This window comes from Tachypleus tridentatus, chromosome 5 (assembly GCF_004210375.1).
Source record: "Tachypleus tridentatus isolate NWPU-2018 chromosome 5, ASM421037v1, whole genome shotgun sequence".
NCBI classification, from domain to species: Eukaryota; Metazoa; Arthropoda; class Merostomata; order Xiphosura; family Limulidae; genus Tachypleus; species Tachypleus tridentatus.
Window position 1 is genome coordinate 20,138,248 of NC_134829.1, and position 27,705 is coordinate 20,165,952.

At 30.3% G+C, this 27,705-nt stretch overlaps 1 protein-coding gene across 6 annotated transcripts in view; it reads right to left on the reverse strand.

Moving 5' to 3' along the window:
• LOC143250658 (transient receptor potential cation channel subfamily A member 1 homolog) overlaps positions 1 to 27,705 on the reverse strand; it is an 85,513-nt gene that overhangs the window by 45,191 nt on the left and 12,617 nt on the right. For all 6 annotated transcript variants that reach the window (XM_076501529.1, XM_076501530.1, XM_076501528.1 and 3 more), the window contains 8 exons: positions 27,417 to 27,493; positions 24,624 to 24,818; positions 17,513 to 17,722; positions 16,690 to 16,783; positions 12,038 to 12,233; positions 8,708 to 8,891; positions 7,847 to 7,954; positions 2,691 to 2,779 (listed from right to left, as the gene is read on the reverse strand). In XM_076501529.1, coding sequence (XP_076357644.1) covers positions 2,691 to 2,779; positions 7,847 to 7,954; positions 8,708 to 8,891; positions 12,038 to 12,233; positions 16,690 to 16,783; positions 17,513 to 17,722; positions 24,624 to 24,818; positions 27,417 to 27,493 — 1,153 coding nt within the window. The remainder of the gene's footprint in view (positions 1 to 2,690; positions 2,780 to 7,846; positions 7,955 to 8,707; positions 8,892 to 12,037; positions 12,234 to 16,689; positions 16,784 to 17,512; positions 17,723 to 24,623; positions 24,819 to 27,416; positions 27,494 to 27,705) is intronic.

Consider the following 27,705-nt stretch of genomic DNA (forward strand, 5'->3'; position numbering starts at 1 on the left):
CTTTGCTATACTGATCATTCAGCCATGCTTGGCTAACAATACAGAAGCCACAATGATACAGTGCAGAAGCACTCATGTTACTGTACCTAATAATATAAAACTGACCTTTAATATTTACAAAGTGACTTGTCTTTGGTTGTGTTTTAGTGGACTAGTGTTCTGTAAAAATACAGGCATATTTCAAGTATTATACATTATATATATAAAATAGATCATTACTATCTACAAACAAGTAAAACTTAAAACTTAGTTTTCTTTAAACACAACATTAAATGATGAAGTAAAGCAACCAATTATCTATTCTAGTTATGACTTTTGTACTCATTTGCTGCTTGCTTTAAGCTTGCTGAGCCTTAAATGTCGTAAATGGAGGATGTGAAATGGAATATTTTTTAGGGTTTATATACAGATTTTAATAACCATAGAATCATAAATTACTATATCAATACTATCAAATTCCAGTACAATTTACCAAGCTTAGTAACTAAGGTGCATTTAAGTCTAAAGAAATTGGTTATTCACATGCCATATATAGAAATAAGTGTATATAAAGGATTGTTTCCTTAAATGGAAAGAGGTGTGCTTGATTCAGTACATAAGCAAAATCTCTCAGCAAATAGAAAAGACAGTAAGTTCTTCTATTTTAGCTTTTCAATGACAGTAATTTGAGTTCCTAATTCATACAAAACTATAGATTTTGTATCTTGACATCACAAATGTCTAATTTGAATCGGTGATGCATTCAGCATACCATGAGACACACAAAATATGATGTTTAGATGTGTTTTACATTTACTTTTAAATTAAGAAATTAAATAATGTATAATATGAAAAATTATAATATTTATAAAATACAGTTTGATACCAAACTTAATGACATAAATATATAAAATAGTTTACAATAATATTTTGAATGTGAATCAACAAATGCAATGACATGGTTTTTTATGCTTGACCTGTTTAGAAAGGGTTAATTAATTCAGACTGTCAGGATAATGAGAGTTTACAGATATTGATGATTAAACAAGGAGACAGAAGCAGAAAATCAGATAAACTGGAACTTTAAATTTTAGAAAAATAGTCAGAAGAATAACAAATTAATACAACAGTGACAAGCAATCATATTTGAAAAACTGCTTATATTTTGGTTTGTATGCTCACAACAAAATTAATAACTTAGGAAGGACATTTTGTTTTAATACAGACCTTATTCATTTCTTAAACCTCTTTAGCTCATCTCTCTTTCTTGGTTTTTACACCATTCTTGATCAAATCTTACTTTAATTAAATGGACAATTCTTTAAGTATCTGGAGCATATACTTTAATGATTCTTATGTGCCAATTGACTGATGAATATACAATATACAAGTAGATAAGATAATCAGTTTAAGGGTTTAATTAACTACTACTAGAAGAGTTGCTAAAAACTGATAGCAATGAGAAACTAGGGTATGTAGTATATTAAAGAACCTTATTTTTTCAAGAATTTTTTAAATTCCAGAGAAGGTTAACTGTAATTTCAGCAATTAGTGCTTTAAGAGAATAAACAGCATTATACATTATAAGTAGTGATTATTTATCTCTAAACTTAAGTGATACTTATAGTTTTAAACACACAACAGACCTCTCCACTTTTGAAAGCTAGAGTTCTGGAGGGAAAACAACAGTTTTCAGTTCTGAGGTAAAATAACATTCTCAGACTATTTGCATTTTTCACTGACTAATATTTGGCAAAACAATTATTTTTAAAAACTTTGCACTACCTTTCACTGATATACTATAGCCTTGAAATATAACAAAGTGAAAATTTAAATATTTTAAGGATATATATTTGTGATAAATTGTACATAGGTGTCAGATACAATAAGTAATATACTTTATATTCAAAAATTGCTATAGCCAAAACAGTATCAAATAAACAAAACATCCATTTTGCATTATCCCCCACAATTTTTTCATCATTATATTATTAATTAGATATTAATTATTTGTGAAATGTAAAATTTTTATCACAAAACCTAAAACTCTGAAAAAATATTTTTGTTAAACTGAGGCTATTTTCCCTATGTCTGGTGCAGAAAATCAAACACCAATTTATATGAACTGAAAGTCCAAAAATGTATTCCTGATCCACTGGGGATAAATTTAAAGTATTAAACAAAATCAATGAGAGTATATATGTGAATAATCAGCCAGTACTTTATATTTTACTAGAAGTTATACATAAAACTTTTTCTTGGGTAGGAAGGCTAATATTGAAATAAATTAAATGAGCTATTAATATTAACAAAGTACGACCTATACCTATAGAATGTATATTTAATAGCTCAATATTTTGCTATTACAGCTTTGTCATGATTCTCAGTAATTTTAATGAACTTATAGGTTATTGATAACTCCTGACAAAAGTGTGACAGCAAAATACTGAGACATTAAATATACATTCTAGAGACGTAAATAACTGTATTATTTACATTATTAGAAATGTCTTCAGTTTGCATTAATCAAAGTTAATAAAAATAAGCTGTTATTTTACTGCCAATCACAAATTAACTTTTGATTACAATTTCAATTTCTTTTTACTAGTAAAAGAAAATAGTCAAGACTTAAAAAAACACGTTAATTTGAAACAACTAACAAACAGGTGGAATGTAATAAAATATCTTGACTAGAATCATAGCATACTCACTTTGTTCGACCATCTTTAGCAGCAACATGTAGAGGGGTTTCTTCGTCTTCATTTTTATTACTAATATCACTCCCAAATTCCACTAGCAACTAAAATTTTAACAAGAAAAAATGAAAAATTGTCTAATAATCATATTTCATGTGTCTTTCAGTAATTTTAATTAATTAGAATTAATAATTAATTCTCTATTAATAAGTTTTTGCTTATTCATAACAAAACCATATATTTTGTGCAGACTTTAAGACATTCCAAGAAATCTGAGTTGTAATCCAGGAAATATATAAAGACAGATTTAAAGAAAAGTCAGTGTAGACTGACAGTACAATGGATTCTTCTATAAAATTATTACCAAAAATATTAGTAAAGGATGGAATAAATCCTTTTAAATTTTTAAATTATTTTACTCCTCTTATAACAAGCCCTTCTGTTTGTTTGTTTTTGAATTTCATGCAAAGCTACTCAAAGTCTATCTGTGATTAGCCATCCCTAATTTAGCAGTGTAAGACTAGAGGGAAGGCAGCTTCTCATCACCACCCACTACCAACTCTTGGGATACTCTTTTACCAACGAATAGTGGGACTGACCATCACATTATAACACCCACATGGCTGAAAGGGTGAGCATGTTTAGTGCAACAGAGATTTGAACCTGAGGCCATCAGATCACGACTTGAACGCCTTAACCCACCTGGCCATGCCGAGCCAAGCCCTTCTGAATTCTGAATACAGAACATTACTTGTTATCAAGTAAGTAAACTGTTTGAAAAACTTCATCCTGACTGTAACGGTTAATTTAATGATTTTATCATTTATTCAAAAATGAAAACCAAGACTGTGATCATAAATAGGTTAACCATCTTTTTTTTTGCAAAACCACATGACAATGACAATAGTGACATCTACTGATGAACCAAAAGTTAAGAGTTACTCCAATGGAAATATATATCACACTTTATATTTTCTTGCTTAGTAAAAAAGGAAACTCTTCTCACATCAAAGACAGTCATGTTCCTGATATCACACAAACATAATGTACCACAACTGAAATTGTTATAGTGAATAAATGTTATGAGAAAAACAGCTGACTGTAAATAATTTCTTTAAAAATTGAGCATTACGGTTATTGATTATTTAGTAACTTCGTGAGCTTTTTATTTATTTTTGTAAAAGAGTACTTTAATTTTGAATATCTTATTACTACAATTACATATAATACACATATATACATACTTTATCTTTTCCTTATTGCACCAATTATTCATTAATAAAATTATTTAAGACTATCTCATTAATCCCATATAGCATTCATACATTAGCAACATTATTACCAGACAACATACCACTTTATTGTACAAGTGAATATTTTTAACACATTCACTTCTTCTGTATTAACATGTCAATTATACTCATTAGTCAGGTGTCACCAAGTCATTAACCTGTAAGTCAGTAAAGGGGCTATAACCATGTGCAAGCTTACAGACAAACTGTCCTTTAGTGCTGTTCAATGATTATGTGTGTCTTGCCCTCTAGTGAAAGACAGAAAAAGTGTTTTCATGAAGGTTTCAAGTCATATAACCTGATTCTTCTGTGGCAGTTTGTTTTGGTTGCTTTATAGCTACAATTTGGCAGGGTTGTGAAAATGTTTTAGTCTTAAGTAAAATTTCAAGCATTTTACAAAAATCTTATCCAGTCTTTTCAGAAGGACAATGTAGATAGGGATAGTAGTTATGAGCCTAGTGATTCTAATGATGAAAACAGGAGAATTACTGGAAAAACATTCAAGGTAATTTGTCAGTAGCCAACATTGATGATCCAGACATCAACAGTAACACTAAAATACGAGCATCCATTGACAGACTGTTCAGGCTACATAACTTAATCCAAAAGATATTTGTTTTACTATATAGCCTCAAGTGGTTGCAGGTATGCCATCAGAGGCAATTTCAGTTAACATTTTCAAACTGTTTGTGAGAGAGTATATTGTTAATATGATGATTAATGAAATGAACAGGCCTGCTGAACAGTTCTTAGACTTTAACCACCTAAAACCTAAAAGTGCAATGTACCAGTAGTCTGCAACTGATGTATATGAAATAAGATAATTTCTTGGCATTCTTTTCATTCTGGGCATCATGGAAAAACACTGCTAGAAGAATAATGGTCAACTGATCTAGTGCTGGCGACTCTGTTTGTTAATGCTATTATCCTAAAATATTGCTAAAGTTTTGGCACTGTAGTAATAATGAATGTGGCTCAGTACAAGAGTTAAAACTACTGCAGTGGCAAATGTGTTAAATGTAATATACACAGAATAGGAACATCTTTAGTTTTACATCATCATTTCATATAAAACATTCCTAGACAATTGTTTTTTATGATCAGGGTGACTGTTACACATACATAATGAAACTTGAGGGTGAAACAACACATAATTGGAAATGTTGACTTCTAATAACTTCTTCAAATGGCCAAATGCAGTGGAACCTTCAATGTCTTTGTTACAGAAGTTCCACTATAAAATAATTTTATTTACACAAACAACTACTTGAGTTAAACAGTTTGCAACCACCAATGCTAATTTTTTATTTGTATCATAAATTTAAATATGAATTAATGTACTTCTACAAGTACTTAAAACCCCTTCATGCAATAATAACTAAACAGTCATCACAGAACACAGTGTTTACTTTATGATTTGCACCTATTCTAATATACTTAGTGTCCCATACATTTGAAACGAAAAGAAACTCACTCCAGAACAGTAAAAAAAGTATAAAAAACATGAGACATTGATACATTGCATGCCTCATCTATTTTTTTGAAAATGAGTCCCAAAATGAATTTAAAATTAATGTCTTCATGATTGCATCTTTTATGGATGGGAAATTTAAAAATGTGAAATCTGTCAGTGCCAAACAAAAACAAATAGTCACTGAAAAGGTAGCTACCATGCTGCATATAGTGCAACATGAAATAACAGATAAAGATCCTGCTGAAAAACATTAAAAAAGTTGCCAGAAATTAGTAATACAGTAAGTCTTTTAGACTTACAGCTGGGAAAATCATACAACGATAATAACACCAATTCTGAAGGTTCTGCACTTTCACAAATCAAAAGAGAAAATGACTGCAAAGTTACATCTGTTTCTGCAAAAGATGTACCACAATGTTGGAATAAACTTTGTTGTATGTTTCATCAGTTGACACATTTGGCTAATACATATTGTACTTAGCATTCCACTAATCTTGTACTTTCAGAGAGACTGTTTTCATCTAATGATCATCTTGTAGCTAAGTTACAAATTGTTTAAGCCACCAAAATGTAGACAAAATTGTATTTCTATACTACAACTGTGGACAAGTAATAATCAAGTGTAGAGAAACAATTCTGTTATTTTCATTTGCTATGAATTGAACAATACTTACTAATGAGCTATTTGTAAAAAATATTGGGTTTTAGACAATTAAGGAGTACAGAGAATTTTTGTTAACCTCTTCAGAATTTCTGTTTCTAAATACATAAGTAGTACTAGTACTAAACAGTCTGGACCTCTCTTTATTTTAATTGAAGTTAAATGTTTATGGTTAGTAACTGTGTTTAAACGTTCTTCCCATCTTTGTTTATTTAGAAAAATAAAATTACAGCATTTGCCATAATTTTTGTTGAATATGATATAATCATATGATAAATTTAATTTTTTTTTTCCAATATAATATAGATATCTTTTACAGTTTAAATATTAATAAATTAAATGAAATTTAACACTCCTAAACAGATATAACATTTTGTACAATATTGTACCTTGGAAGCATTGGTACATGTTACAAGTTAATCTTCAGTTAATACTTCACAGAGCACATATATCAAAAAATAATTAATGTGTGATGAATGTGCATCTAGAAAATACTTAAATTTCATCTATGAGTGATTGCACATTGCTGGTATATAGATCTAGTATTGACAAATCATGAAGGTAGGATATGACAAGGAAAGATGAATCACTGGTTCACAATTTCTATAATACTTTTTTTTTTTTTACCATTTTGGCTCACTAATATTTTACTGTTTTCTAAACTCAAACAGTTTCACAAAATACCAAAATTAGAATTTTATATATATACATATTTCATAGAAACTTAATACTGATAATGTTAAGTAACAAAGGAATGACTGCATTGTAAACAGCAAATCCAAACCTCTGACTAATTATTAGTTTGTTATAACCTAAAAACAAGCCAAAACAAAAAATAAATTGAAAAATAATAAATAAAAAACACTGCACTAATTAAAGAGAACCAGTGTACAAGCTATGATGTGGGATATAAAATGCAACATAGGTTCTGGAAGCGGTTGTGGATGTATGCCCCCACCGCAGTATGGGTTCTACTTCAGAACAGAATAGCTTAATAATATTATTTAAAATTTTCTCTATTAAATCCATTAACTATTAATTTCTATATCAATATTTCAACATTACTGAAAAAAATTTGTAATTTATTACAAATTTTACAATATCTGAATAATTATGAAGTTATAATGCTTATAACAGAAGGGTATGGTACAGTATTATTAAAATAATTTATTTAAATAACTGGATGGGACTCTTCACACCAGTACAGTTCATTTACTGGGCTATCAATTAGTGCCTTTCTACCATAATGGGGGCTGGAATGCTAACTTCAAGAGTTATGATTTTAACTTACTAAATCCCCAAATGGTAGTACCTTATTTTTCTAATTCTTAATTTTAAATTAATTTTTTTTTCTTTACTTTGGAGAGCAGTCACCTTCCCACAAATGTCTGCAGGAAGTGAAGGGTGATATAGATGTGGGACATTGTGGACTTGAGCAATCAAATCTCCTAACTTCTATTTTTATATCTATTGCTACTCCTTTATTTTATTTCTTTATGTAAGACTGGTGAATGGAGGTTAAGACTGATAGATGGTGTATCCCCACTGCAATGCAAGTCCTATTTCTGCAGTCACCTCAAAAATCTAGGGTACATTTTATATATCAAATTATAGTTTGTACCCTGGGATATTTTTAATTAGTGCAGCATTTTTTTATTATTTTTTAATTTATTCTTGTTTCAGCTTGTTTTTAGGTTATAACAAACTAATATATATATATTTATAAATATATAAAAACAATGACCTTAAATATCGCCAAGTAACCATTCTGAGCAGCAACATGCAGAGGACTATTATCATAACGATCACTTCTATCAATCAGTTGTCTTCCTAGTGGGTGTTTCAGAAGAATCTACATAAAACAATAAAATATATGATTAAACTATTCTTCCACTGAGTATTTCTAATCTGAAAAACAAAATTTCATTTACAAGTATTATGATAAAAGTAACTATTTATAATAAATTTGTTTCAAATAGGCCACAGGATTGGGACAAATGCTAAGAAAATGAAAAAGGCCTATATTTCCACACTAAAAATTATTTTTAAAACTACATATATAATACAGCAGATGGCATATTAACTGAACAATATGCCTCTATTGTTCAGTAGTGTATATTTGATGCAATATTCAGATTTAAAAAAAAAAGTGGAAACAAAAAGGGAATATAAAGTTAAATACACAAACAAAATGCAAAACAAATGTGTATGAAATTAACATAAAAATATATAAAAATAATCATAGAATTATACAAAACAAACATTGTAACTTCTTCTTCTTTGTAAAAAAAAAAAAAAAAGACTAAGTTTGAAAACAAGACATGTGTACATCTAAGTTTAGCATGCCTCATGTTAGGATGTCCTTACAGTTCAGACTGCAGAGTGTAAACTGTGATTTTACTAAATTATTTAAGCCATAAGTTTGTAATAAAGTACAAAAACAGAAAGTACAGAAAAAATAAAATAAGTGTTATGCAAAATAATTTTGATTGTCATAAATTATTTTATCCTATGTAGATACCTGTACTACATCTGTACTAACAAATATTGATATGTATCCCACACAAGATTAACTATCAACCAAATTCTTTCATTGTTAATCTACCTTTAATGCTGCAAGATTATTTTCCTTTGCTGCCCAGTATACTGCCGTTCTATCATTTTTGTCCACAACACCTATGTTAGCATAATGTTCAAGAAGTACAATAACAGCATTTTCATGACCTTTTGATGCAGCAATCAGTAATGGAGTTAAATGTTCCTTGTCTCTGCATTCCATGATTGCTTTACTAAAAATGCAACAATGAAATATCTAATAACTGTCAAATGTTATATAATATAAATGAAAGAACAAAATACTTGAAAAAAAAGGTTAAACACCAAATTTGAAAACAATGTTTTGGATAATAGACCTTTACTAGCTTGCAATTATAAAGTAGCAACAAGGTATTTTAGTGTAAGTTGCAAAATATTTAAATTGAAATCTGATAAAGACAGTAGTGTTGTTCTATATAAACAGACAATATTTTATGTAACAAAGACACAACTGTACACGATAATTAAATACTTATTTACTTAGCAAATGATACTGTAAAAAATAAAGAAACAATATCAAAGAATTATTTATTAAAGCTAAAAAATTACAAGTTGTTAAAACAAAAATGAATATTTAAATTCAAGGTCATCAAATAGACACCCAGTATTTTATTTGTAATTCCAAAGGTAAATATAGAAGGTTGTTTATTAAAGCCCATGGTTTCTGAAATAACTGTACATAAGCACAAAATGACTGGTTTCTTTATATTTTAGAATACATAATGATTACATCAATAAAAATAATTTTGAATTTTTTAAACAAATACAAAACTTAAAATTTGATAAAATATATTTTGAAAGTTTTGAAGTAGTTTTTATACACTTACTAAAAAAAAGAGTTCACAATTAACAGCTGAATACAAATGAAGATGTATTAATAAGATTTATTTATTTGTTTTTAATTTTGCAACAAGCTATATGAGGGGTATCTGTGCTAGCCATCCCCAATTTAGCAGTGTTAAGACTACAGGAAAAGCAGCTAGTCATCATCACACACCTCCAACTCTTGGGCTACTCTTTTACCAATAAATAGTGGGATTGATTAAACATTATAACACCCCCACAACTGAAAGGACAAGTATGTTTTAGTGTGATTGGAATTTGAACCCACGACCCTCAGATTACAAGTCAAATGCCCTAACAACCTGGCCATGCCAGGTATTTTCAACAAGATTAACAATACATTTGTGAGGTAAATGAAATTTGTTACCAATGAATCTCATTTTTTACTAAGCATTATATATGACCAACCTGATACCATAAGAATGGGATCAACTTGTTCCTTTGTTATTACTAAAAAAAAATTTGTTTGGGAATTGTTTACAGAGCTTCAAGCATATACATTATTGAAGATACAATAATAATACTTCAGTCATTTTTATTGATTGTAGACCAGTTTTACAAAATTTAATTATCAACATAAAAATACAAAATTTCAAGTGAAACATCAAGATCAACATACTTTTTTTGATACACTAGTACACATCAATGACAGCACATTTGACAATGAAGTGAATCAGGCTTTTACTCAACACTTTCCTTCCAAATCTATTTCACCTAGCTTATAATAACACTAGCATTTCTGAATAATTTGTGAAAAATAAAAGTGATTCTCTAAATAAAAAGGTTGACAGTTGTTTCTTCTTAACCATAAAGTTACACAATGAATTTCTGAGCTCTGCTCACCACGAGTTTTGAAACCTGGTTTTTAGCATCATGTCTGTAAATTCAACACTAAACCATTGGGGGGGCTGAAAATTATATCAAAATTATTTTGAGAGAGTAAAAACATTGTAAATAAATTAAAATAATCCAAAACAGAATACATAATATTGTCACATGCAGACAAAAGACTTATTATTTCTATTTCTTTTTGGAGTGCCTGTCACGAATGTTAACTTTCATTTATATACATAGGATTAACCTTTTTATGTGTTTTTAATTTTTCTAATTTCTTTAAAATGTTAATTAATTAAAAAGAAAACTTGAAAGAAAATAGGTTGATTACTGGTACAGCTCTTAAACTACAAGCATTATAAACTATTATTAAGAATTTCAGTCTGACTTTATTTTTGACAGCATGCAAATTTCAGTTATTTTTCATTTTTGCAATGAAATGTTTCTAACATTCCTGTATAGAGTATAAAAAGTCAATTGCACATAATGGAAATATAAGAAAATTAGCAAAGTTGTGGGGTTTCTAGAACTACCATCTTTTAACCCTCTCTCCATGGATAATTTTTTCTGATCATGTCATGAGGTTTAAGAGAGTTACATTTAAAATTTAATTAAACTATTTTCTTTTTGTGGTATATCAATAAATATAGCATAAAAATGTACCTAATAATTCATATTTTAATAGTATACAAGTTTTAAGGTTTTACTTTTTTGTAGCAATGTTAAAAGAAAATCTAGAATTTCCCCTAGTGTGAGAACTGTGACATACTCTCTCTAGGCATCTCTTCTTCTCTAATTTATTTACCACCCTTTCAAGAATATGAAATTTAAAGTAAATTATTTATTATATGTTATTGCTCAGGTAAAGCATAATTTTTGTGGTCTTCAATCTTATGTTGCTATAGAGCCATGAAATAAGACAACCACATTCCTCTGTCACATCCTCTCTTTTAGAAATTTTCAAAAATTACCTCTGACATTCAATACTATATTATTTATAATAAATAGGTTTTCCTATATCAAATGTTGCATTATATTACATTGTTCGTTTGTAAAGAAAACTGTCAGTTTCATTCTCATTTCATGCATGATTTCCACAGGAAACAGATCTATAAGCTTAGATGAAGTTTTAATTATTCTTATAACATAGTTAAAAACCCATAATAATTAAGATAATTATGGGACATTTTTTAGTGTTGTTATTTTCTGTTCTTTGGTGTATTATTTAATTCAGTAAAAAATAATTTAGTACACTGATGATAACAGCTAGAGTTATTGATGTTGTAGAGAAAATAGCATTTACCTAAAAATTTTTTATTAATTTAGGTAATTTTAGAGATTAAGAAAGTCAAATGTGAAAATGGCAAGATGGAAATAATATTTTTTATACTCAACATTAAAATCACAGTGCAGGTAAACTATTCAAGACCAAGCACAAATAACTACATTAAATAACAAATGTTTGGCAATCAAAACTAAATATTTTATTTGTCAAAACTACATACTTTTATCAAAAATTTTTTTAAAGTTTTAAACAATTTTATTCACTGGTTTTATTATTTGAAATAAGTTTAACAAGAATTAAGTAACGTGCTTCAATCTGAAATACACTGTCATCATTGGGTTAAAACACAAAAAGTAGATCTCTATGTTCAACACTTACTTCTCCAAGAGATATTCAATAATTTCCACTTGATTAAAAGCTGCTGCCTGATGTAGTGGTGTTGACTGATTGGTGTTCAAACAGTTGATTCTTGCATTATGTTCTACTAACATTTTTACAATTTCTAGGTTCCCTGATATAGCAGCTAAGTGGAGTGGATAAACAAAGTTCACTCGAGGTACATTAACTTTAGCACCTGAAAAAACAAAATAAAAAAAAATCAATGAATTAGTTTATTAGTTTCTCATTTAACATCTTAATATCTAAGAAAAAGTAACATCAAAAGTTACACAAGGAATTTCCTAGCTCTGCTCACCACGAGTTTTGAAACCTGGTTTTTAGCATCATGTCTGTAAACTTAACACTAAGCCATTGTTCAATAGTCACTTAACCCCTTTATACAAATAACTTTTTCTAAATTTATACTGCCCTCTATATGTGCAAATTTATGCTCACCACTAACCTTAATACCCCAACCTACCCTCATGCAAGACATGGTCTATCAAAGTCCATTGAAGTTGATACATGTTGGAATGACCAAAAGAGATGAAGGCTTTTATAGAAGCCCACATCCTTAAAAGTGATAAAACCTCTAGTGTTGTGGGAAAAGAGAAGAAGGATTGGTTGAGAACCAGTAACTCCATAACTTATAAAGGGGAGAAGGTTGAACCCAACAGATTAAGAAATGAAATAATATCTCACATTGAATGAGGTAAGGGGTTAAAGGAAATACTTCTCCACCTCCCAAACCAACTGTCCTAAGCAGCCTCTCATAGGAAGAACTGAATATGAAGGGCAGAGGTAGACTGTCAGGAAGCTAGAATTTGTCAGATGACCAATTAACAGTGGATATTAAGGTCCTGATTAGGAAGAAATTGGATTAAGTAATGATTACCCAATAGAAAAAACATATGGAGCTGAAAAGAGCCCAACAAAAGAGCCCATAATTGAAAAACACAAACCCAATTGCCAAAATGAAGGTAAAATCAGGATGCTGAAGTGATGAAAAATAAAATGGAGACTACAATAATATATACCACTATCTTGTATAAGCCCAGGAGAGAAATCCCAATGAAAGGACAAGCACAATTTCATGGCTAAATGAGGTAGGACAAAGACAGTTCAGAGTCAAAAACTCTATGACAAGGAGTCATTTCCTCAAACATCTTGGGGATGACAAACAGAGGGGAATAAAAACCCAGAGAAAGGAATTCCCCATTCAATAGCACCTTTGTGAAGCAGATCTAGTTCCACTACAGGATCTTGAGTACGAAGGAAGGAAATGGAATGGAAGAGCAATGGAGGAGAAGAATCAAAATGAGGAACCAGATCCTCTAAGACAACTTCAAAACCCAAGGGTCCATGGCAAAAGACCACCAGACATAAGTAGAGCAGCAGAGTTCCCACAAGACCTGAACCTGCTTCATAAACTTTGAGACTGCTGGTTAATTCTGAAGGGTTCAAAAGTACTGGCAGTAAAACACAAGAATATGACAACTTGAAAAGAGAGGAAGGAACAGAACAAAACACAGAAACAGGTTCAGAATTGGAGTTGTACAAATGAGAAGCCACTGAGAAAAGAAAGGTGTAGCCATCCATGCCAACTCAACTCTAGTTAGAAATGCCCTCCCCCAAACTTCCCAGCATGGAAAAGGAGCCATATGAAAATCACACAATAAACAGGGAAGCAAATGTACCAATGACAAAAAAGCACCTGACCCAAAAATGATGCAACTTAGCGAGAAAAGGGTGGATGAGGAAAGGCGTGGCATGGTGGAATATAGGAATGCTAAGGCTGGGAATATAAAGTTGCCCTGAACCTTCAAAGAGAGAAAGGAATAAAAATGCTGTAAGTTTCAGTAGGAAAACACCAATTGGCAATATGCAAAAGCATGGTCTACTAGAGGTCACGGCATACCAATCCCTGAACATAACTGACCCATAAAATGACTTGTGCAAAATCAATATCTAGTGAGAGGTTGAAATGCTGGGTGTAACCCCATGAAGGACAGGTGAGGAACCAAAAGAAACAGAAAACAAGGAGAAAAACAACATAAATAAATTATTAAGTTAACAAATGGAGGAGGAAGCCAGGGCATCCACCTTGAAGTGAAACATGAAAATGAGGCATAGTCAGAAGGAGGAAACAGGCTGTAAAAATTTTCATTCACACATTCAGGTATACCCTTAGATGTCAACAGAATACAATTATCTGGCAACACAGAAGATTACATAAAGATAGCCAAATCCTTTCAAACAGCGCCATTACTTTCTCTGCAGATAAAGTTTGGATTGATGACATTTGAAGCTTCAAATGTATACCTCAAGAAATGGAAAAAAAAGAAGAAAAGGCATACTTGGAGTAACATCTAAAACACAAGAAAAAAAAACAAACTAGTAAATACATAAAAAATGAAGACACACAATTAATCAAGTTGAATTTGATAAAGAAATGATCAGCAGGAAAGCACAAGCATAAACACATCCAAACAGTAAAAACTGCCAAGAAATGATAAGGGTCTTCAAAGAAGACTGGGCACTAGTGACGATAGTAGTTCTTTTGCATTCTTATTGGTGGAGGGTTGCTGCATGATCATTTGTATGATAGCATATAGATGTCTCCCATGAATATATGTTAGGGTAAATGGGAGAATCAAGACAAATGGTAAGAAAAAACTGTGGGTAGCATATAAAGGGCAGAATCAGTTGAGAAAAGTTATTAGTGAAAAGAGATATGTCAGACATACAATAACCATAACATTTCAATTACATCATTAAAATATACAAGTTACGAAAATAAAATGTAGTTAGAACTAATTTATTTATTCTTTACGACAAAAATACGCAACAAGAAATGTAATATGGAGAAGCAAATATTTAATCGTAAATTGAGAAGTCCAAAGACCAATTTTATGAAGAGGTGTGTATAACAACAGCTATTGTCCATCCAAATTGGAAGTTGGTTTGGTGATTTTTATAACTTACATCACTGAGAATAAGCTTCTTAACTGACTATATAAAATAAAATATAAAAATATAAAATCAGTGGAAAGTAATTAAAACTTGCACACAAACTTCAAACTAACTGTAGAGGAATGAAAAGTGTTGATAAATTATGTCAATACATGATCATTTTTGAGAAATCAGAATCATTTTTACAACATAATAGTGATCTTATACAGAGGCCCATAATATTATTGTGCTTATTAAATAGGAAACATATCAAGTTGCTACCACAACTTTCTGCCAGAAGTGTTACAACCTAACAAAGGAAATATATCATTATTTAACACATTTTCGTCTTTTGTTAAATAGCCTTTAATTCATAATTTGTCTTTTTGTGTTTAAGAGTAACTATAGTTTATTTTGTTTCCACAAGTTGCTTTAATATTTTAGAAATTTTGAGCACACATAACAAATGAAAAACTTATTTTATGACACTTGTGTTTGAGCATTACATGCTTTGTGTAACAGACATAATAAATACTTTTTAATTTCAATAAATTTCTATCAACACCCACTCATGAAGTATGTTTCTTCATAAAGATTGTTTACTGAATGGTTTTGTCAAAACAAAAACATATTTTAACTTGTATGTATTATTTACAACCAATAACACAGATCTGTCTTAGATTTAACATGATGTTATCATACAAAAAATGCAAAGGGGAAGAGCCTGAACTGCAATAACAGTTTCTTATTTTGAGTGATTTAAAAGTATTGTGCGACCAAATCAGAAACTATTGGAGACAGAGGATGAAAATGTATACCAACAAGATTCATTTTACATAAAATTAAATAATTTTAATCTTTTATGGTAATGATTACATTTTGTTAAAATATAACATACTTAAGCCAAAAGCATAATGTAATTTTATCTCAGTCAAATATATATATAGTTTTTATCTAAAGCAAACAAGAAATATAAAATGTACCAGCTCTAAATAATGCACTTTTTCAAAATGAATATATGTCACAATATATACATATACATGTGTAAGAAAGTAAAGAAAACTCAATACAAACAGCTTCAAAGAATAAAAAACAAACTTTGAGTCAAAACATCAACTGATATAAAAATGTGAATAGTAAGAAAATAAATCTATTTCCCTCATTAAAGTTGTCTTAGTGGTTATGTTGTGATATGTTTCTTGTACTAACACTATTTTTTATTTATTTGTTTTCTTACTACATACAACGTAAATTTCATATAAATCATTCATCTTCCTAAGTGCTGTAATTCTATACACTTCAGTTCTTTGGTATTACCAATGTAACAGTGTTTGATGATAGGTTATTGCAATAAATAAAGTATCTTATAAATTTTGGATTTTTCATTTTAAAGATTGCGCTAGAAATGTTTTGTTGCTGAACATCTAATAACAAATCACAAATTGCATTTCAAGACTGCAAGCAAACATTTTTATCAGTAATTCAGTGTGATATAACACACTTAGGTCTTTGTCCAGTAAGTTTGGTTTCACATAATTGTGTTAATCATAGAAGAAAATGCTGGAATAAAGAACAAACATGCAAATCAGTAAAAACTCAGTCTGGGCAGAGATTTACATATTATTGTCAAAAAAGAAACTGCTTTCCACCCTAAATAATGCAGTTGTGTATCTTAATGTTGGGCAATAGCATGTTCTTACCTTTTTCTAACAAAAGTTTAACTATTTCTGTGTGTCCTCTTTCCACAGCCCAATGAAGTGGCATGTTTCTTTCTTCATCACGGTGTGATATCATCTTCAATATAACACACAGTTGTGTAATTAGATCACTTCAAGGAAAAATAAATTAACAGATTACTGTGTAGTAACAGTAATCTCAAAATTTAACAGTTCTAATCAAAACATGCCATACTGTTTTAAGTTCTAATTATTAATCTAGAACTTCCAAACCTGAAACTTTTACAAAGTGTAAATTTCTAAAACTGTGCCTTCCATGAAAGAAAAACACTAGAAGTTTTAGCTTTATTATTTGTACAAAATGCATCTTTCCAAGTGGTATCACAAGTATAAAGAAATAATAAAAATCATGAAAGAATAGCCATTAAAGAAAACTATAAAAGTTGCAATCTAAAGTGTACATTCCCAAACTTTCTAATCATAATGCCTTCCTTCCCCAAGAGTGATGTGCATCACAGCAGAAACCTCACACCTAATGAATCTATAGATCCTGAGTACTTTAACAGAATGATATATTTTGTTTATTTTCTATGGCCTCTCTAACACTTCCTTGTAAACCTCAGTTAGAAAATCTGTGATCAAAAGGACAAAAAGAAGGCAGAAACACAAAGGAGATTCATTAAAAAAATAAATAAATCAAAGTGGTACTAAATGATATGTATAGAAAAGCCAAAATAAAATAAACTTTTATATTAAAATTAGTTTGAAGAATACTTTGTGTTCTAGAAATCAGGTTTTCTGCTTTCAAATTCAAGTTTATCAATAAATTATTTTAAATTTTAGACACCTCCTCAAGTGATCCTTTGGATTCGGCTGTTGACAGGAAGAGCTTTACAATTGCTAAATGCCCTTCCATTGCAGCTTTGTGCAGTGGTGTTGACAAATCTTCATCAAACACTTCCATTTCAGCACCAGCATCAAGCAACAAGTTAGCTATTTCTGTGTTTCCATAAATAGCAGCAAAATGGAGAGGAGTCATTTCTTGTTTGTCATAAACCTAAGAGAATAAAGTTATTTTTCTTAGTATTCTATGTTCAACTTAAATGATATTCCAATAAAATATGTCAGTAAAAATGATTAAAGAGACCATAACAATAATGAATTGGTATACCTTCACATATACAGGTTTTATTAAACAACATTTGAAACTTAAAGCAGCTTTCATACAGTAAAGTATAATGCATTAGGGATGAAACTTCAGTTTCACATAGTTTTTATAAGTTACTTTATCAATAACATGTAACAAACTTCTCTCAATTAAATTAACTATATTTCTTGATAATAAAAATGTTTTTACTCATCTTGGAATTGCCAGTGAATTTTTGTTTAAAAATGTTTTGTTTATAGAGTACTATTTTAAATATTTTAATTTCTCATAAATATAATCAATCTACTATATAAAACAATGTGTGCATGTGTCTGGGAAAACATATGGTCGTATTTCATTTTATGCCTGTTCCTTATCTCCTTCCTGATTCCTTGATCAATAAACACCAAATACTCTCAGGTAATAAGCTGAGTGCCTTAATCATTGGTCCATGTCAAGCTTTGCGTTACATATAAACAAATGCATATTACATTAGGTTCTGTTGTAGCATGTGGGCTATTCTCTCACGTTCAATATCAAAGTTCTTTACACAAAATTTACTATATTGTAAAGTCTTGTAAGTATTGATAATAGAAGAGGTAAAAATTCTGTATCAGAAAGTTGCCTCTTTTACTTTTTACTTTCTGACACACTTAAAAACATTATATTCATAAATAACAGTTTGAGTTTGAACCATTAACTAAAGCTATAAACTTCAACATACAAATAAATATTAAAATGTTTAAAGATAATGAAATGTCTATGACAATTTTCAACAAAACGTCATCTTATAGATAGGTATGTAACGTTGCTAGAGATAGCTTAAAAAAAAAAAGTCCTCCCAACTCAAGTTTCAAACTAATTTTATTTTCACTGCTACATCTAATTTTATGCTTGCATAACTTATAATGATCTAGACAACTTAAGTATATATTCCCAAGAATTATATTATAAAAACTACCACTCTTGTTTATTGAAAAATTAAAAAAAGTTTCATTTGAGAAATTACATTAAATGCAATTCAGCTTCCAAAACATTGCAGCCAACATCTTATTACTTTACAAAAATAAAAAAACAACAACTTAAAAGTGAATAAACTAAACTAACCAACCAAACACTTTCAAAATATTGAAGACTACATTTGTTAGATTTGTAATTAATAGTAGTTGACAAGCTACCAAACATACAACAAAGACTTTTGGTTTCAAATCCAAATATTTGAGTGCTGAATAGTTGATATATCTACTTAATAAAACAAAATCACTGTAAAAACAATGGTAAATACAAATTATTTTATTTAGTGACATCAGGCTTAATACGTGTTTTTACTGTGACTTTATTTTATTACATTTACCTCTCCATATTGGGTGGATTCCAATTCTTCTGATATATTTATATAAACAAACTCTTTCTCAGAACAGTGGAAACTATGGGACATAAAATAAATGAAAATGTAAATATAAATTGCAAATATTTTAGAGAAAGGCAAACAAATTACAGACAAAGTAGTGAGCAATAACAGTAAATTAACAAAAAAAACATAATAATTCCTGGTGAATACACATATTGTTTGCTGTTGGCCCTGTAAAGTGTTGAAAACTATCAATAATATTTTTAAACAAAGACAAAATTTTATGAACAGTCTAGTCTTGTATGGACACATCCATTCTGTTTAATTTTCATCCTTCAGTATTTTTTTTTTTATTAACCTTGGATCAAGGTAACCTACCTACACAAATCTGAATTAAACATTAATTTAGTAACTAATACAGATAATTTAAAAGTACTATTCAAACTTTGTGGATGCAAAGTCATAAGACAAAACTTTATAATAATTAGAATTAAATGATCCATAATTTAACTACCACTGATATTGGAATATCATGTGATATATATGCACATCATAACTGGTCACCAAGTGCAATCTTATCAATTGTTTTACTAGTAAATAAAGTACACAATTTGATCTTCAAGATTTTGATTTAGTTGGCAACTGCTCCTGGTGGTGCAAAGAATGATTCAGTGATAACCTCTGATTATTTTGAGTGATTTATTATGCAAAAGTCATGTGTGGAACGACTTTGAAGAAGCTTGCAGGTTTTAAAGTTAACAGCAAAAAAGTACTATATATTAAAAGACTGATAATTAATACTAAATTACTTTAAAAAACTAGGGTTACTAATGTCTACTTACTTAGTAAAAACTGATTGCACTAGACTTAAGATTGATAAATATTACAATGATTGCCATACTCAAATTATTTCAAATCACTTTAATAAAATTGTTTGGCATAAGAAAGCAGGATGTTTGGGAAGTATCTACACTTTTACATTCTTAGAATAAAAATTAAATTAAAAACATGTAATTGCCTCCAAAATTCCAAAAACCTTTTCTTGCTGGGTTGCTCTCATGCTGCCAACAATCATGTGGCTTCAGATTCAGAATATCCTTTATGCAATGCAGAGCACAGGTCAATTTATCAAGAAGTCTCCATTATCCAACCTACCATGTTTTGTATCACACATGCATTAAAATAATCAATGAACATAAGCTTTCCTGCCTAAAGCTAGACTGTTTGGTTTGCAAGCATGATGATATAACATATTCTTCACAGCTGTGGAAAACTGAGTAGGAATTTATTTCGGAGGTAAATGCTTGTTTGAAATTCATTTTAATTCTAAAATTTTAAAATTCAAATCAAGAAGATTTACCTATGAAATACTAAGAGCCAGAATAACTACAATAAAATGATAGAGGGTACTGAAGAACATCACAAGGAACATCAGTTATCCAAAAGAAAGGCTCTTAAAGCAGGGAAGTGACAACCTTGACTGCAACAAATGAAGTAAGTGGTTAAGCAGAGTTTGAAAAGAACTCAGAAGTGCAGTAAAAGTCAATAGACTGTATGCACAGGAAAAGTGACTAGAGCCAGCCAGCTCCAAGGAGGTTGGAATAAAGTGAGGAAACTCACAAAAGGTATTTGTTTCAGCAGGGAATATCCTCATGCTGGAGATCCATTTATAAGATGGAAATATATTAAATGTGAGTTGAACAGTGATAATAAAATCTGTGCTTTATTAGGTGTGGTCACAAGTGATTATACAATAGGTAAACATGAATACTTGAAGTGGGAAATTCTCAGAGGATCAATAATAACTAATGAATGGACATGCCCCTGTGGCTAAGGCCTCTTTCATTATACATTGAAAAGTGAAGTAATAAAATTAGCCTAGTCAGTGGGCAACTAGGAAGAATTACAGACCTCAGCTAACCCCAGAATGGGCTTGATAATCTAAGGAAGATGCAATAGGAACAACAATTAGGGTTAAGGAAAAATAACGTGATCCCATCCTGCTTGAGCTATAAGGCATCATACAGAAAACATCTCTGGTATCTTGAATACTCTAAAAGGATGTGTATATGCAGTTTGGAAAATGTACCATCAAGGCACCATCAGCCACCAGATGCTATCCTCTACCTACTTATTAATTTAATCACCATTTCACAGAACTTCCACCATAAAAGATGGAATTTCATATAGAACAAATGCAGAAGCATATATGTTATGGAAAATCATATCATAAAGAAAAACTTTATGTATCTTATTACTCAGCCTTAGAAACCCCTGGAACTACTAAGAGGGATGTTCAGTAACACAAGTATAGTAAACAAGCAGGTTATTGAGAATAACTAATCTGCTAGGAATTACATTTGGCTTTAATAATCACAAGTGGAGAGAAACAGAATCCTGAAGCTGAAAAGGCAGCAATATATTTGGGCATTCTCCAAATATGTAACATCAGCCAGCTCATTTATCAAAGACTCTTTTAATTTCAAGTCTAATCTAAATCAACTTAATCATAAAGCCTTAATGGCCAGTTTCGATGTTATATCCCTCTTTACAGAAGTTCCAACCACTGAAGCCTGCAAGATAGCCTTAGAACTCTATATCTGAGACCCTAACCCAAATATAGAAATTCCCAGTAACCAGTTAGCAACCCTCATAGAATTCACCACGATAAAGACAAACTTCATGTTCAACAATCAAAACTATATACAAACAAATGGCCTAAGCATGGGCAACCCAGTATCACCAGTTCTAGCCAATATTTGTATGACACAAGTTGAAACACAAGCAATTAACACAGCATTACATCCACCACTATACTGGTACAGATATGTAGATGACACGGTTGCGGGATTCAAATCTACAGAACACATACTTAATTTTTTCAATCACATTAACTCTATACATCCCAACATTAACTTCACATGTGAACAGGAAGAAAGCAATCAAATATAATTTCTTAACCTCAAAATTACAAGAACTGACACACAATTCAAAACAGAAATCCACCGAAAAATCACCCATACTGGACTATACATTCCTTGGGACTCAGCACATGAAACAAAACAAAAACTCAACATACTAAGAAACCAAATAAACACAGCCATAAAACTATGCTCACCAGATAAATTTAATGATCAATTAGACAAAATGAAACAATACTTCATCAACATCAATAAGTTTCCTCCACAAACCGTAGAAAACATTATAAGCACACACCTAGACAGAAAGCAAAATCAACCAACTAAAGTAAATACAGCTCACGAATCAAAAAACCACGAAACCATATACTACTGTATACCATATATTCCTGACATCAGCAAACAAATAACCAACATTTGGCAAAAATTAGTAACAAAATATGACATTCCAGTTAATACCAAATTTATTCAAAAACCAGGCACAAAACTGAGGTCTATACTATGTAAAAACTACACTAACAAACACCACACCAACATTATTTATAAAATACAATGTGATAACTGCCATGACTTCTATATTGGAGAAACAAGTAGAAAAATGGAAACCAGATTCAAAGAACATAAAAAGTCACCTTCACACGTTTTCAAACACTGCAAGTCAAATAAACACAACATAACCATAGAAAACACTCAAATACTAAATAAAGAAATAAATGCAAAATTAAAGAAGCCTTACTTATACAACAACTTAAACCCAAAATAAACCAATATAAAGGAACGCCTTTATACCTATATTAATATAATAAAATAAATAAAATTATATATTCAAACATCTAATACCGCCCTCTACATTTCGACACACAGTTACACAACCCCTTTCAAACATGTGGTCAGCTTCCGGTCAGTTACCTCTTTCTTTGTGAACCTGACGATGACCGAAGAAGGTCGAAAACGTTGTTCGCTCTTCTATGTAAAATATTTTCTCAACCCAAACGAGCCGTTTTTGCATATAAAAATCTGGCTTCTTGGATAAAATAGCTAACAACAGGCAGCTATGCTGAATGTTGGTGTTATGTAATAAGGGAAATGTGCATAAATTTCTAAAGTCAAAAGATAATCTTGGTGAATGTAAAAAAGAAGGTGGAGAAAACTGTAAGCATAAAGAATGAGGCTCTCCCAAAACTGGCTCAGAACATCCATAGTTATATAGTTTAGATCTAGTACTGGAGAATCTGATGATTTAAAAAAAGAAAATCTGCAAAATGTTAAGCCTTAAGAAATGACAGGTTTGTAAGGGTACATATTTAAAATTAAAACAAAAAGTAGAGAAACTGCTGCATGAAAGAGGTTGGTTGGTCGATGAGGCTTAATGGCACAAAGCAACATGGCTGTGTGTGCCAAACAGACGATATATATATATATAAAAAAAAAGAGATAAAGTTAAAAGTTAATCATGTCCAAAAATCAGGTAAAAAACTCAAGAGATTTTAAAAAGCAATTGGCCTGTAAAAAAGCTAAAAGCACAATCATGACAGACAATGTCACCATCACCAATAACACGAGACTTTTGTTTTAATTGTTCACCCCTGTTATTGGACAATCTAAAAATGGTGGTGCTACTCACATTCATAACAATGGTATGAAAGTAAAATGTGAGCAATTATGACCTGAGTGTCACAAAGGCTACACACTGGCAGATCAGTAAAACATGAAAAAAATCAAAAAATCTGTGACCAATGCATAGCCTACATAAGACAACTTCATCTTATTAATTCTTAAGGAACCCAGAATGACCTTCCAAATTTTGTCCCATAAAATTTTGGAACTGGTGGTAGAAGAGATGCTGGTAGTTACTTCATCTAAGATTCCTTATAAACTTTGATGTCTTATCTGTTGAGCAATGGCACAAGCCCACTGGAAATCAATATAGTTTGAAAAGAGTAGAATACCTGCACAAAGTATCCCAGTCCCATTTCTCAGCCTTCCATGTCTGCTGGTAAGCAGATGACTACCATGGAAGAGGATATCATAGGAAATGTATTGAGGTTTTGGGGATAGAACAATCAGCTACATGAATTATACAATCAATTACATTTTAATAATTATATTTCAGTGAAACAGTACAAAATGGGAATGGTTGCACACATATTTACATTCTCTATCATGGAAAACAGAAAGTGAAAAGGAGTTTAAATTATTAAAATTATATACTTTTTAACACTTTTTTTCCTGAATATTTTCCTCAACACCTTGATTTTTGACTGCATAAAACTTTACATGCTCTTTAATATGAATTTTAAATTCCAAATGAAAAAAAATTCAGAAAACATCTTTAAAACAGATTTTATCTTTGTAGTTTCAAGAAAATAAAACAAGACGATTTTCTTTTCCAATAGGAAACAACTGCAGATCATACTAATAAAACTGATCATTCAATTTTTTTACATTAGATCCTTCTAGCATTTGTTAATATAAATTTTTAAAAAATTAAACTAAAAGCTATTTCTTATTACACTATGTCAGCTAGTGTAAAAATTGTTACCTCTGTGTTTATCTCTGAACAGTTCAAAAGCTCTCTTGCTGCTAGTTCATTTCCTCGCATTGCTGCATAATGTAAAGCTGTCATCCCATACTTGTCCTTGGCATTCACATTTGCCCCTGCAGATTCAAGAATTTCAATCACTGATGGGGAAGCACTATCTTTTGTGTCTTCACTATCATGTGGGGTGTATGCTGACTGTAAAAAAAAAACAAAAATCTCATATTAACATGAACACATTTATGTACAAATTCACTAGTCATGCCTTAAAAAAAAACATCACATACAATATTCAGTTGTGTTCCTGTGGTTATTATCTATCACCTAAAATTGAAGAACCTACCATGGATCCTAAAGAAACAATGTTATCTTCATAAACTTAATGATCATCTAAAATAAACTTTTCATAACACTCTTTTTGTTCCTTTTTTGAGAGAAAAAAACTTTCAAAGTCTCACTTATTTCATGCTAAGGTCATCTTTAACTTCTCACTCACCAGGAAGAAGTGACCCATTTGAAAGCACCCAAGTTTCTAACCAGTTGAAATCGACTTAATTTGTTTATTCTTCATAGCTTTAATTGTCTATATTGAATACTAGGTTGACTTTCAGTTTTGATCTGAACTTATCTGATTGTTGTGAAGCACAAAGCTGCACAACAGGCTACTCTCGCTGCATGCATCACAGGCATTGAAACCTGTTTTTAATAAGTCAAACTTATTGCTGAGCCAATAGGGTTTAAGTAGGTAGCTTGCTAATCAGAGTTTAATATTAATACTTGAATAATTCTATTTTAAAAAAGTTATTGGAACAGTTGTACTTGAACAAGTCTTAATGCAACATTCACACACAGAACCTTGCATTTCTAAAAAGATTATTTTGTGTTTGTTTAAGTAATAACAAGAATAGCAAAATGTTACAATGAACAATTATTTCATTTCACAATACAATCATTACCATGCAGTATTGATAATTGATAAATTGAATTTGTCAGTTTTTAAAACAGGTTTCTCTTTTAGTTTCATCTTAAAACTCTGATATTTGCAGTAGACATATCTGTATTTCATTCCTGGATCAGTAAAACAGATATTTTGAGGTACATTCAATTATAATGTTTTGTTTGTATCAACTTACATTCTTTAAATTATTGTGCTGGCTAATTTGCTTAGTGCCAATAAATGAACTGGCATGATTTCATATACTAAGACATTTTTAAAACATATACATTTTACCAAGTATAAATTAACATCTTAACAACAGTTAGTCCAAAGCAATTTTACAATGTAGTTTCGTTAGGAAATCTAAAAAAAAAATGAAGGAAGAAAGAAAGAAGAAGAGGACAAAGTTATTTGCCAAAGCATGTTCAAGATTTGAAAAACAACAATACTGATGTTCATAGGAAACATAAGCATCAGGGCTCTCTAGATGAACTACATATTTCAAACATTTTTCAAAAATATAAAAAAAATAATAAATAATTATTTTTGTCACCACAAAGGTTTCATTTTATTGAGGTAGTGATCAAGTTATTTTTGTATCAACAGAATTAAAAGTTTTTGATATAATATCTGTTGTTAAAGGCACATTAGAGTAGAGATAAGTTGGTTCATCACAGCAGTAAGAAAGTGAATGAAAAAGTTTATAATCATCCTTGCATCTCTGATATGAAGGTCTAATTGTTTCTCCAATATACTTTGGGGGTGTCTTTTCTTTCATCTTTCATTTTGCTTTGTTACTGATGCAAGTTGTGTATGCATTTTGCTGAATGCATTGTTTAATTGTATTTACACTACTTTGTTTGGTAATGTTAGAGGCATTATGACAATAATGCATGAGTTCCGAGTACATAATTGACTGTTTTGTAGAAAGTAGACATAGAGAATCACAGTTTAAAAAGACTTCGCTGTGTGTGTGTGTGATGTACAATAATATGTTAGGAAATCATCACAACTCAACATAAGATAAATATGCATGAATGACAAGTATCCTGTTGCTGTTAAGGTATCCAAGGCAAATCAAATATATGGGTGAAATTCATTTATGAAAATAAAATATTCACTGAGACTGTCCTGACCACAAGTTAAGATAAGAATGTGTCATCTATATGCTTTTTTTATACAAATTTAATGGGACTTTCAGAGAGATGATTTATTTCAAGAAATAGCATTAAAAATAATGGTAAGAGTATGTGGGAGATGAGGGCCTATGACAACTCTCATTTATTGTGGGTGCAAAGAGTCAATAAAAAAGATAAAATTATTTGATAGTAAAAAGTCAAGTTTTGTTTCACATTTCCTATGTTTAAGTACTGTCTTCATGTGTCATGTGGTTCTATTAAGACATCTGTATCATCTTCCTTAATTGATAGATATTATATACATAATGTGGGGCCCTCTTTTTTTTTTTTCCTTCTATGAACATAAGAGTAAAGAGCATTGTTTACCAAATCTTGTTCATGTTTCATTGATAGAATAAAGATTGTTGTGAGCAATTATGCATCAAAAGAGCTTTAAATGTCACTTTACTTTCATTATTATTTGTTTGTTTTTTACCATGAATTTCCTGTCTGCATCTCATGCATCTCATTCTTGGCAAGACAGTAAAACAGACTACTCATAAAAACTATTTTATTTAACCAATTCAGAAGCTTTAAACAAGTAAAATCTTGTCAAATACTCCACTGAACTAGATATTGTTTTGCCATGCATTCTACTGTTGTTTTCTTTTCTTAGCACATGGAAAATCCTCTACTTCTCTCATCACAGGGGCAACTACATGAAAATAATATATCACTTACTTCTCTTTTAGCTGATTTTTTATATCGTGCTGCAAAGTGGAGAGGAACAAGTCCATCTTCTCCTTGAAAATTAACATCTGCAAGAACAACAAATAAAAATCAACTCTTACTATCATGTACAGAGAAAGACAGAAAACAAGATCTTAAAAATTTATTTAAAATCAAATAAAATTCTGTTAATTTACACTCAAATTATGCTCAAGGAAAACTTTTCTCTCTACAACATGTTAGTTAAATGAAGAATAGCCACGTTTCCACAGAGAAAGAATGTGATGTGGATGTGTAAGAT